This window comes from Seriola dumerili, unplaced genomic scaffold (assembly GCF_002260705.1).
Source record: "Seriola dumerili isolate Sdu_G_001 unplaced genomic scaffold, Sdu_1.0 BDQW01002174.1, whole genome shotgun sequence".
In the NCBI taxonomy this organism is placed as follows: domain Eukaryota; kingdom Metazoa; phylum Chordata; class Actinopteri; order Carangiformes; family Carangidae; genus Seriola; species Seriola dumerili.
This window is the reverse complement of record NW_019176429.1, coordinates 3,941-15,283: the sequence shown is the minus strand read 5'-3', so window position 1 is coordinate 15,283 and position 11,343 is coordinate 3,941. Positions and strand designations below refer to the sequence as shown.

General features: G+C 39.8%; 1 protein-coding gene across 1 annotated transcript; it reads right to left on the bottom strand.

Moving 5' to 3' along the window:
• Positions 1-4,340: 4,340 nt before the first annotated feature.
• LOC111239208 (WW domain binding protein 1-like) lies at positions 4,341-11,142 on the bottom strand. The gene is made up of 4 exons (XM_022769037.1): positions 10,973-11,142; positions 9,227-9,329; positions 8,207-8,368; positions 4,341-5,850 (listed from the first exon to the last, which is right to left on the bottom strand). The coding sequence occupies exons 1-4, from the start codon at positions 11,033-11,035 to the stop codon at positions 5,372-5,374; spliced, it is 807 nt and encodes a 268-aa protein (XP_022624758.1). The 5' UTR covers positions 11,036-11,142; the 3' UTR covers positions 4,341-5,371.
• Positions 11,143-11,343: the final 201 nt, after the last annotated feature.

Sequence of the window (11,343 nt, the reverse complement as noted above, 5' to 3'; positions counted from 1 at the left end):
CATACTTTAATACTTGTTATTAATCAAATAAAAACTTAATATAAAACTATTATCACAAAATAAAGCTCTTATAATACTTTATAATCAAAAAGACATGGATGTCTACCTTCATACAATATGGGACCTTTAAATCATATCAATCACTGAGACTGAGAAATGAGTTAGCAGGGCATACTTTTTCTAACCAATATATCCATATCCATATCATTCAGAAAGCCGTACAGAAAAAGTCCAATTGTAGTGAAAGGTTTATTATAAAAGTGTTTAAAGATTGTTGTGAAGTCTGTCAAGCACCAGCACATACTGTGATCGCATCCCGTGTGTGTGTGTGTGTGTGTGTGTGTGTGTGTGTGTGTGTGTGTGCGCGTGTGTGTGTGCGAGTGTGTGTGTTGCTGTGCTGTGCGTGCGTGCTGCGTGTTGTACTGCACCGTTTCACTTCACACAGGATCGCTTAATTTTGTGTTTGCTAACCCTTCTGTGAGTCTCCAGTTGCCTTTACACTGATGTTAATTAAAGATTCTGATGCCATTAGTGCCATAATAGTGTAGCCTTATGTAGCCTTTGAATAGAAAATATTTAGGTGAACTTAATCAAAGCTCTTGGAGTCTCTTATTATTAATTGAGTAACCCATAAGTGTACTGATAAAACAGATTCATCATCATTTAATCGATGTTACAGTTGTGTTCCCTGTAGTTAAGCATAATGTTTAGATATTTAAATATGAATACTGAAATATCACCACCAGTATGGTTACTCTGAAAGCACACAAAAGTTGTGTTGGAGGTGTTGGTTGCAAACCATAAGTGTGTATATACAAAGGGAATGACCATGGTGAAATTGGATGACACTCCATGTGATAAATGTGTTAGGCTGTCGGGAGGCTGACAGTGAAACCCAAACCTTACATGCACTGAGGGGACTTCGCTCCAGTTGAGTCAGTCGAGCACTTTTCCACATATGCAGCACCTCGTGCTACACTCTGTACATACGCTCTTTATTATCTGCCTGAGTAAAGTATATTTTTCGTTGCTTTTGTATAAAAGATGGTTATTAAAAATGATGTGAGAACATGTGGCTAAATTTTTTTTTGTAGATTTAAAACAAGTAAATAAGACGATTCAACACTCAAAATTACACTCTACACTGTGTGCATGTATGCTGTACAGACATCTAGAAAACTGTTACAGCTTAAATGACACCAACAGGAGCAGTGCAGAGAGATGAATATCTTTAGCTGATCATTGAATACACAGCTGTGACTTGCTTCATGTCCTCTATCTCACCAGCTGCAGGGCCCAAATGTCCAAGTTTTCACCATTTTAACTGGTATATAAGTAAACCACACTCTAACAACTTGTCATGTTTGGTTTGTTTTTCTGCAGTTAGTTTTCTCACCATGTTTCTGTCGGCCCTCGTTTTGACAGCTAACCAGCCCTGTAAATGTTCTGTGTGAAGGGCTGTTTTTTCCCTTCCTCTCATCCTATACGTTAAACGTAAGGGCCCCGCTAATCTTACGTCCAAAGACGAGCCCCTCTGTAAAACCTGTGCCTCTCCTGGTAAATCGTCCTCCTAGTCCATATCAGTTTTTTTTGCAGCACATACACAGCAGACGAATCTTTGAATGTATAGCTGCTTCAGGACTTCATGACAAGAATTAATACAACAAATGATGAAAACACTATACTACTGATCTTTGGATTTCAAACAAAGCAATAAACTCCATACATTCTTAAATACTACACAGTGCTCAGTGATACTGTGTGATTTAAACTAAACTTTGACTGAGTAAAGGCTCAGCACAGTCTGTCACTGAATGGACAGAGGCTTGACAAACTAGGTGCCATTCTGTTAAACTGGTATTTCACTTTATTGAAGTAGCAATCTCGAAGATCTCTGTCTCGTTATCTTTGGCCAATCATAATTGCAGGTTTGTTTTTCAACCAACACAGTTCATAAAACTATGAAAATGACAAGCGATGTTGTAATCTACTCTGCACCAGCTTCACATGCTCTCTGACGTTTAACAGACTTTTCAAGTCATTAACAGTTTAGACAAATAGTTTTTGATTCTAAAGTTTGTGAGTAAAACCGAAAATTTTTTACTTTGATCTTTCACTTGAGTCTAAAATTTGACTCCTATTAGTTTACATGCATACTATGACTCACTGATGAAATTATATACAAATCCTTGCATTTCATAGTTTTATGAACTGTGTGGTTGAAAAACAAACCTGCAATTATGATTGGCCAAAGATAACGAGACAGAGATCTTCGAGATTGCTACTTCAATAAAAGTGAAATACCAGTTTAACAGAACGGCAAACTAGTTTGTCAAGCCTCTGTCCATTCAGTGACAGACTGTGCTGAGCCTTTACTCACGTCAAAGTTTAGTTTAAATCACACAGTATCCACTGAGCACTGTGTAGTATTTAAGATGTATGAGTTTATTGCCTTGTTTGAAATACCAAAGATCAGTAGTATAGTGTTTTCAATTTGTATTCATTCTTGTCATGAAGTCCTGAAGCAGCTATACATCAAAGATTCTCTGCTGTGTATGTGCTGCAAAAAAAACTGATATGGACTAGGAGGACGATTTACCAGGAGAGCACAGGTTTTACAGAGGGGCTCGTCTTTGGACGTAAGATACGGGGCCCTTACGTAGTACGTTAGGATGAGAGGAAGGGAAAAAACAGCCCTTCACACAGAACATTTACAGGGCTGGTTAGCTGTCAAAACAGAGGCCGACAGAAACATGGCTGAGAAAACTAACTGCAGAAAAACAAACCAAACATGACAAGTTGTTAGAGTGTGGTATACTTATATACCAGTTAAAATGGTGACAACTTGGGACATTTGGGCCCCTGCAGCTGGTGAGATAGAGGACATGAAGCAAGTCACAGCTGTGTATTCAATGATCAGCTAAAGATATTCATCTCCTCTGAACTGCTCCTGTTGTGTCATTTAAGCTGTAACAGTTTTCTAGATGTCTGTACAGCATACATGCACACAGTGTAGAGTGTAATTTTGAGTGTTGAATCGTCTTATTTACTTGTTTTAAATCTCACAAAAAAAAAATTTAGCCACATGTTCTCACATCATTTTTAATAACCATCTTTTATACAAAAAGCAACAGAAAAATATACTTTAACTCAGCAGATAATAAAGAGCGTATGTACAGAGTGTAGCACCAGGTGCTGCATATGTGGAAAAGTGCTCGACTGACTCAACTGGAGCGAAGTCCCCTCAGTGCACTGTAAGGTTTGGGTTTCACTGTCAGCTCCCCGACAGCCTAACACATTTATACATGGAGTGTCATCCAATTTCACCATGGTCATTCCCTTTGTATATACACACTTATGGTTTGCAACCAACACCCTCCAACACAACTTTTGTGTGCTTTCAGAGTAACCATACTGGTGGTGATATTTCAGATATTCATATTTAAATATCTAAACATTTTGGCTTAACTACAGGGAAACACAACTGTAACATCGATTAAATGATGATGAATCTGTTATTCAGTACACTTATGGGTTACTCAATAATAATAAAGAGACTCCAGAGCTTTGATTAAGTTCACCTAAATATTTTCTATTCAAAGGCTACATAAGGCTACACATTATGGCACTATGGCATCAGAATCTTTAATTAACATCAGTGTAACAGGCAACTGGAGACTCACAGAAGGGTTAGCAAACCAAAAATTAAGCGATCCTGTGTGAAGTGAAACGGTGCAGTACACACGCACGCACGCACGCACGCACGCACACACACACGCACACACACACGCGCACACACACACACACACACACACACACACACACACACACACACGGGATCGATCAACAGTATGCTGCTGGTGCTTGACAGACCTTCACAACAATCTTTAAACACTTTTATAACCAACCTTTCACTACAATTGGACTTTTTCTGTACGGACTTCTGAATGATATGGATATGGATATATTGTTAGAAAAAGTATGCCTGCTAACTCATTTCTCAGTCTCAGTGATTGATATGATTTAAAGGTCCCATATTGTATAAAGGTAGACATCCATGTCTTTTTGATTATAAAGTATTATAAAGCTTTTATTTTGTGATATAGTTTTTATATTAAGTTTTTATTTGATTATAAAAGTATTAAAGTATGAAGTATCAAAGCGCTCAGTCCACAGAGGAATGGACACAGCCTGTATTCAGAAACTGAGCCTCAAAACCAGTGGTCAGGACTTTCTGTAACTCAGAGCCTCCTCTCTTCTGATTGGCTCACCGACCTATTCTTACTAGAGCTCCAGAGAGAAGCCTGAGAGAGATGTAAAACTACACTAAGATGGTTTTTGGAAAAATATCTTTTTATGGATCAACACTTCAAGTAAAACACTGGAAAAGAATACAATATGGGACCTTTAAAAGACTTTTGATCGGAACAGATGCAAATCAAATGATCAAACCTGGACATGTCGGGGCTGCAGCTCTGTCAGCAGCTCAGCTGACTTTAAACTAAACCGGGACAAGTCACATGGTCCTGTGAACCTGAATGCTGTCATTATAGTGGTGATACTCATGTGTTTAACGTATGAATCAGCTGTAAATGTTGTATAATTAAAGTTGACAGGTGAGTTTAATGATCCATATAAACAAGAATAAACAGGAATTGTCAATACAAAAATGTCAAAGGTATATCTGATGTGGTTTAGAAGCAGTGTCCCAATTGTCTACCAGAGAGCACTGACACGTTTATTTTACACTGTAAAATATCCTGGTCATACGTATGTTGGTTACAATTGTTTCATAATCCAATTTAAGGGATGTATATAAAAAGTTTTAATGTTACACAATTATGTAAAAAGAAAGTATTACTATCAGTAATAAAATTGTTTGTTTTAATTGTATTGGTCCAGCTCTAGCTACCATGGTAGAGGGGGTCAGATCACTGAACCCAAGCAGCTGTGCTGGTCTAATGCTACAGTCAGTGACAGAGCGACAGCTCCTATAGTTACACTGGGCACTGTGACTCAGAGAAGCTTTCAACAAAGCTTAAAGAACCGTGTAAGTGAATATGAACCTCAGTGCTGCCTCCTGACAGGAAACATTTCAAAGCAGACAGCTCTTCAACATGATTAGTGACTGTCAAGTGTTCAACTTGAACTTGAGGAGAAGAAAAACTAGGGTAACACGTACTGCACCTTCAAAAAAATGTTAAAAATATTTAGTCCTATCTGTCATTTGTCTCCAGGCCTGTCACAGTGGTGTTAGTCAAACATACACATGTACTAAAAGACCAAACCCCTGAGCACCAACAGTAATAACATTGCATCAGTGACTGCTGCAGAGTTTTGTCTCTGCAGATATTAAAGTCAACAGTCTGGATTACCTAAGAGACTGTGGCTCTGTGTGTCCATCTGTGCTTTCATGAATGACTGCATCACTACTGTGGCTGTGTTCAAGAATCCCAGGATCACAGTGATCACATGGGTCTTCCACAGGCCCCGCCCCCTGTTCCTCCGTCTCTTCCTCTCTTTCTAAAAAGCCGTGCTGATCCCACAGCTCCTGACCATCGCAAACTTCAATCCCAGAATCCCCTGTGAAGCGCCGGTACCTGCCCGGCGTCGAGTCCTTGTTGGGGTTAGCAGCGCTGTGAAGGAGGGTCTGCGTGGCCTCTGGAGTAGCAGGGAGCACCGCATCAGCATCACTGGGGACGGATATAGCCGAGTGGGGGCACGGACATTCCTCTGTGGGTGGATCTGTGGATGGGGGTGCTGGCTGGAGAGGGGTGTAGGGAGGAGGGGGTGTGGCTGGGCGGCCAACTACCTCTTCATAGGCTGGCAGCAGATAGGTGGGCAAGAATCCTGCAGAATAACACAATGCATACAAGTATGAAAGAGGACAAACATGACAGTATCTCACTCATTCCCAGTCAATGACAGCAGTTAGCTTTATTCTACTCAACACACTTATAGAGTTTAAAGCTGCACTAATCAGTGTTTTTAAATTAATGTTTTTAATTAAATTAATGGCGGATCAACTGACATGTAAAGTGAAAAGGCGTCGCTTGCCGCAGTAAAACCCAGAGAAAAATGCAACTCCAACTCTGCACTAAACTGTGCACAACCTGCCCAGCAGCAATCAGCAGACAGACACAGTTACAGACCAGAGAGTGAAACTTCATGGACACAAACACCACCCCAAAGTTATGTTCCTTTGTAACTGCTGGATGAGGAAATAAGAAACATAATAAAAAGATGATGGCTTTTAAACTTATTTCACTGACCTCAACTATCCAGCAGAAAATCACTTATATGTGCAGAAGGAACCAATGGACTTGGAGCTGAGAGCCAAGGACAGAGTAGGGAAGTCAAAAACAATCCCTTCGTCATAAGATTGTTTACAACAAGCTCAGTACAGAATTATAGCTAGGATGTAAATTTTAAGCAATTTCCTTAATTAATTTCATTGTTTTTCACCACTAATGTGACCTATGTTCGCCCCAAAATAACCCGATGCTCCAGATGTTTGTTTCACAGAACCATCTGGGAAGGCTTCCTCAGACCCTGTTTGGAAAAGGGCAGGCGCTTTCAAAAAAATACTGCAGGTAATTGGATGAACCATCCATCTATCATATGATGTAGCAGGAGAGCACCACAGTGAAAACACAACACAACAACAAGCCACAGTCTGAGGAGATTTGAAAGCTAGTTCGCTTATTGCCATCTCTTAAAGGAAAATGTGTGAATAAAAGGCAAATACCAAAACAGTGACTTCTGATTCTGATCAGATGCTGATTGGTCCAGAACGCTGTGGTTCTGCCACAACTGAATAAATCCAGCTGTCTCACAAGGTTAGGAATTCAAAAAAACAGATTAAGAAAGAACCAAGTTACTTGAATTCTAAATTTAACAACACAAAATAATGACTTCATCTAGAGCTTCAACAACTGGCCCGACAAAAAGTACCAGAGCAAACAATGCCAAACAACCTCCAGGCTTCACTGGGGAACATCCATTAGACCAGACTGAATGTGTTCTTCTTGATTAACTAAAAGAAATATTAAGTTATACCATCACACCACCATCTGCGATGCCGCGCACACAGATTCTGCAGCATAAAAACATTTCACCAAACCTTTTTGATGATGACATAAACACGTGCCACCTGTTTAGCACAGAGACAGCAGTGATGTGATCGACAGTTAAAGACTGTGATCTTGAGTGAACAGTGAAGACTTGGTATTTGACCAGTAGTTTAATGGAAATGGAAATAGTTATTGGCTGCTGTAATTATTCCTTCTGTTCATACTAACCATACTGCTTATAAAAGTAATTTCAATGACAGAGGACAAATCCACAGTCCTTTGTGCAAAATGACTTAAAGATAGATAATATGAGGCTTCAAAGGTTTGATGTAGATATTTTCCAAACTTAAGCCCCTTTTCCACCGGTTAAAAAAACCCGCTAAGACCCGCTAATATCAGGCTTTTATCGGCAATGGAAAAGGGAACAATCGGCAATCACACCTGGGTCAAAGTAATACAAAGAGTATTTATCGGTCTGGCACCGATCAGCAGTGATATAAACACAACACCTGGGCATGGGATGACATTGGTCCCAGCAGTTGTATATGTCCTCCCCGGTAAACTCAGATGATGGTGTATAAGGAGTCAATCGCCTTTTTCAGCGAGTTAACTGGTGTTTAAAAAACTGCTTATACCTGCTAATTCTGGTGTAAAAAGGGTATAACTGTATTTTTAGTACATAAAAATCAGTGTTTCCATGTAGAGCCTTGGCAAAGGGTTAGTAACACAAAGCACTTTGTACTAAAAAAGACTTTAACTTTGGAGGATACCTACTTGATTTGTCATACTCAAAAAGCTTGCACTGAACTTCAGAATGTATTTTTACACAGATCAAAGACTTTGATCAACAAACAACTACAGGGACCAATAAGGCTTTCGTTGTACACACGGGCATTTGAGCATTATATTAAGATAGACTTGGAAAAATGTGAACACTTTAAATGCATGTTCAGTCTTATGTATTGGATATGGACTTTTTGAGTGAAAGTTATATCAGGAGATTCTATTGGTTGAGATCTACTTCTTAATTCTATTGACAAACATATATGATGTGCAGCTGGTGATGTGTCTGAGCGATGAAGACTATGTGTGGAATGTGTAGAGGCAGCAGCATGCCACACACAGCTACTTACTGAGATAGAGGGGTAGCTGAGAGTTGTTGTGGGCCTCTCTATAGGCAATGAGGTTGATCTCGTTCTGCCGGCGCTGCTGCTGGAAACGCTGCTTGGAACGCCAGTGCTGACACACACAGCAGCATGTCAGGATAATGATCAGAGTCCACACCAACCAGAACCCTGCAGGGAGCCCACAGCGTAACACCTGTAGTATACATCCTGACAAATGCTACCAAGTCTTTTTACATAACAGTTTAAATATGAGCTTTAGTACAAACAAAATGATACTGTTTGACACCTTAGTTTGCTGAGTGTCAACAAGTTTTTATTTACAAGTTTTCTTTTATATAATAAATTTCTCAGATAGATACAGTAGATAGATAGATAGATAGATTGTTGTTGTTGTTGTTACCTGTAGAAGATTAAGTGTAACCGTTCTGTGGCTGTTTTCAACACTTGTTTAGTTCAGTGGTGAGGCAGTAGTGAGATCTGACACCGTGTCATAGTTTCAATTAACAGCCTGTTAATTCCTGTCATGATTTTAAGGTTTGGTTTGGATGTTCTTTGTGTCAAAAAACTTGAGTCACAAAGCGCACCCTTAAATTAAAGGAATACCAATAAGTGCACTGACAGGCTGGGAGTTCCTGTTAGATGGCACACGGGTGTGTCTGCAACATGAGAGACAACCAGGCAGCCAAGCAGCAGTTCAAATGGTAAACAAGTAGAGATTGTGAGCGACAAATGAGACTCAGGGCCGAGCTCCACTCACCTAACTGGTACCACTCCTGACCTTTATCAAACATCTGCTCCTCAATCTGCTTCCTCCCCTTTTCGCAATTGAGACTTCCTTTACTTCACAGTGTAATGTTTGTTGGAATAAAACTATAACAAATGTGCATCGTGTGAGCTAGTGCAGTATGGATTTATGGACATATTTCTATGCTTTCATTTTAATGTATTCTTGTTGCATATCATTTGTGTCATGAAGAGGGACCATTCAAACACTAAGAAAGACTAAAGCAGAGATGGGTAACTTACACCACAGTTCATAGTAGTAGCTGCAGCACTGTGTCTCTCCACAGCAGTGACCTGACTCACAGATGTAGCTCTGGTTGTTTACTCCCTGGCACACCAGATTGGCCTGTAAATACACAAATATATGTGTCACAATCTGAATTGAGGAAGCTACTAAAACAACAAAACACAGTGTTAACAAGAGCCGGGCATTTTTTGTAACCTTAAGTACCATACCATTTTCTGGCATCTCTAGCACATTATAAAACATTAATTTTTTTTTTTAAAGTTTTTTGTTAACCTCTGACTATGACTTTAGTTTACCATATTTGCATTCATGACATGGTAGCTGCACATTATTTAACACCCTATTTAAGTACAGTATTCTTATTATTTATTTAATAATTATTACCATACACTTAAGTTTTGTTATAAACACATTATATGCCACATAAATAAGGTTAGTGTACGATGTCCCTCATCACTGTATTAGCTGATTAATTTTTTGTGGATCAACTAATTAATGGACTTATCTGACTAGCTCAAGTTCTAGCTCTAACCATAGTGTCTTTGTGTTGCATGTTGTTGCTCCTGTGGCTGAAGAAAAAAAGAGCTCAGTAGCCCAGAATCTGCCTGGATCCAACTGAGCAGAGCCAGTGGAATCAGATGTCAAATGTTTCCCAAATGAACACTGCTGCATCTCTCCGATCTTACTGGAACTATGTACTGCAGGCAGCCACTGCTGCAGACGTGCTGACACACTGCCCTACCACTGCTATCTATGGCAGAGTGTAATGCAGAGTGTAATGCTGTGCAAGGCAAAGACTAATTCCACAGATTCCTGTCCTCTCTGATAAGTAACACAGATAACCACCTGGTATAATTAGATTCCAACATGTCACTTACATTCATCATTGTTGTCCTGGTTTGTACATAGTGCTTACAGACCTACGTGTCCCATTTAACAGTCTGAACCATCAGAATGGGTTTGACCCCACCAAACCATGAGTAATGATGGCTGGATAATTCATTGATACCGTAAATCCTTATGTTCTTACAGCATATTGTGTGACCTGATTGGGAATGCCAGCTATATTTAGTTATCTGTGGCTGAACATGTTTAGGTAGGAAGAGAGCAGATGCAGTGATCAGTACTGCACACTGTGGGTCTGTCTGTTTGGCCCAAACAGCTGAACCGTCAATACCTCGGTGACGCATCAGTCTTTTCCCACAGGAGCAATCACCAGCAACAATAGCAGCCACCACTGCAGTAAAGCGTCAATCTCATTTGATTTATTCATTTAAAAGATCTTAATAGGTTTATTCGCTGCTGAGCATTGTGTCAACACGGGTCCCACGCAACAAGCCGTTTTAAAACTGTCTTTCTAATATCTCAGTAACCAGTTATATTTATAACTTTGGTTTGGTCATACAGTTTCTGAAAGCCCTAGCTGGCTCAGGAACTAGCTAACTAAAACTTCTGCTAGTGCCCATCCCTGCTAACGTTACCTGCGTTAGCTTAGTCTTACTTGCTAGTGCTAATTTTATTACCCGTGTTAACGGCTGTTGGAACGAATACGAAAACAGGCCTACAAGGAAGACAGCATTTAAAGCTCAACCCACAAGCCTGCAGCAAGCACCCAGAGAATGAAAGATTATTTGTCCAGTCAAAATCTGGCTAATACGTTTTAGCAAGCAGACTAGCGAAGTTACTGTAGCTAGCAATCTTGACTGCCACCGTCTTTATAAAGAGCTTCGGCCAGCTGCTACCTCTGCCACTGGGGCCGCCGTCGCTGAATTTTCTTGTCCAACGATGATCATCGGTGACACCATTGCCAAAAAGAAGTTAGAAACTAATATTTTTTAACAACTAAACTAATAATTAACCATTGCATTGTTAGTAAAACGTCGGACTCGCTGGCTAACCAAAACAAAACAAGTCCAACTAAATTTCAACAATTGTTGCCGAGGTCGCTCTACCTCTCCGCCATTGGTCCGTTCAGGAATGTGGGCGTTCCTCAGACAGTGATTGGCTGTTTCTGCTGTCACGTCAATTTCATTTTTTTCAGTTCAATAAACTTTATTGGCATAAATGTCAGTTGAACAATATTGCTAGCAAAAATGAAAAATGTGATGAGAAA

What these genes read in the sequence shown, in the direction of transcription:
- LOC111239208 (XM_022769037.1), bottom strand. Translation starts at nt 11,035, where the DNA reads ATGGTGTCACCGATGATCATCGTTGGACAAGAAAATTCAGCGACGGCG. An exon ending in CGGCGGCCCCAGTGGCAGAG is followed by an intron (nt 9,330 to 10,972) that starts GTAGCAGCTGGC and finishes GTGTATTTACAG; the next exon opens with GCCAATCTGGTGTGCCAGGG. An exon ending in CTACTACTATGAACTGTGGT is followed by an intron (nt 8,369 to 9,226) that starts GTAAGTTACCCA and finishes GGCTCCCTGCAG; the next exon opens with GGTTCTGGTTGGTGTGGACT.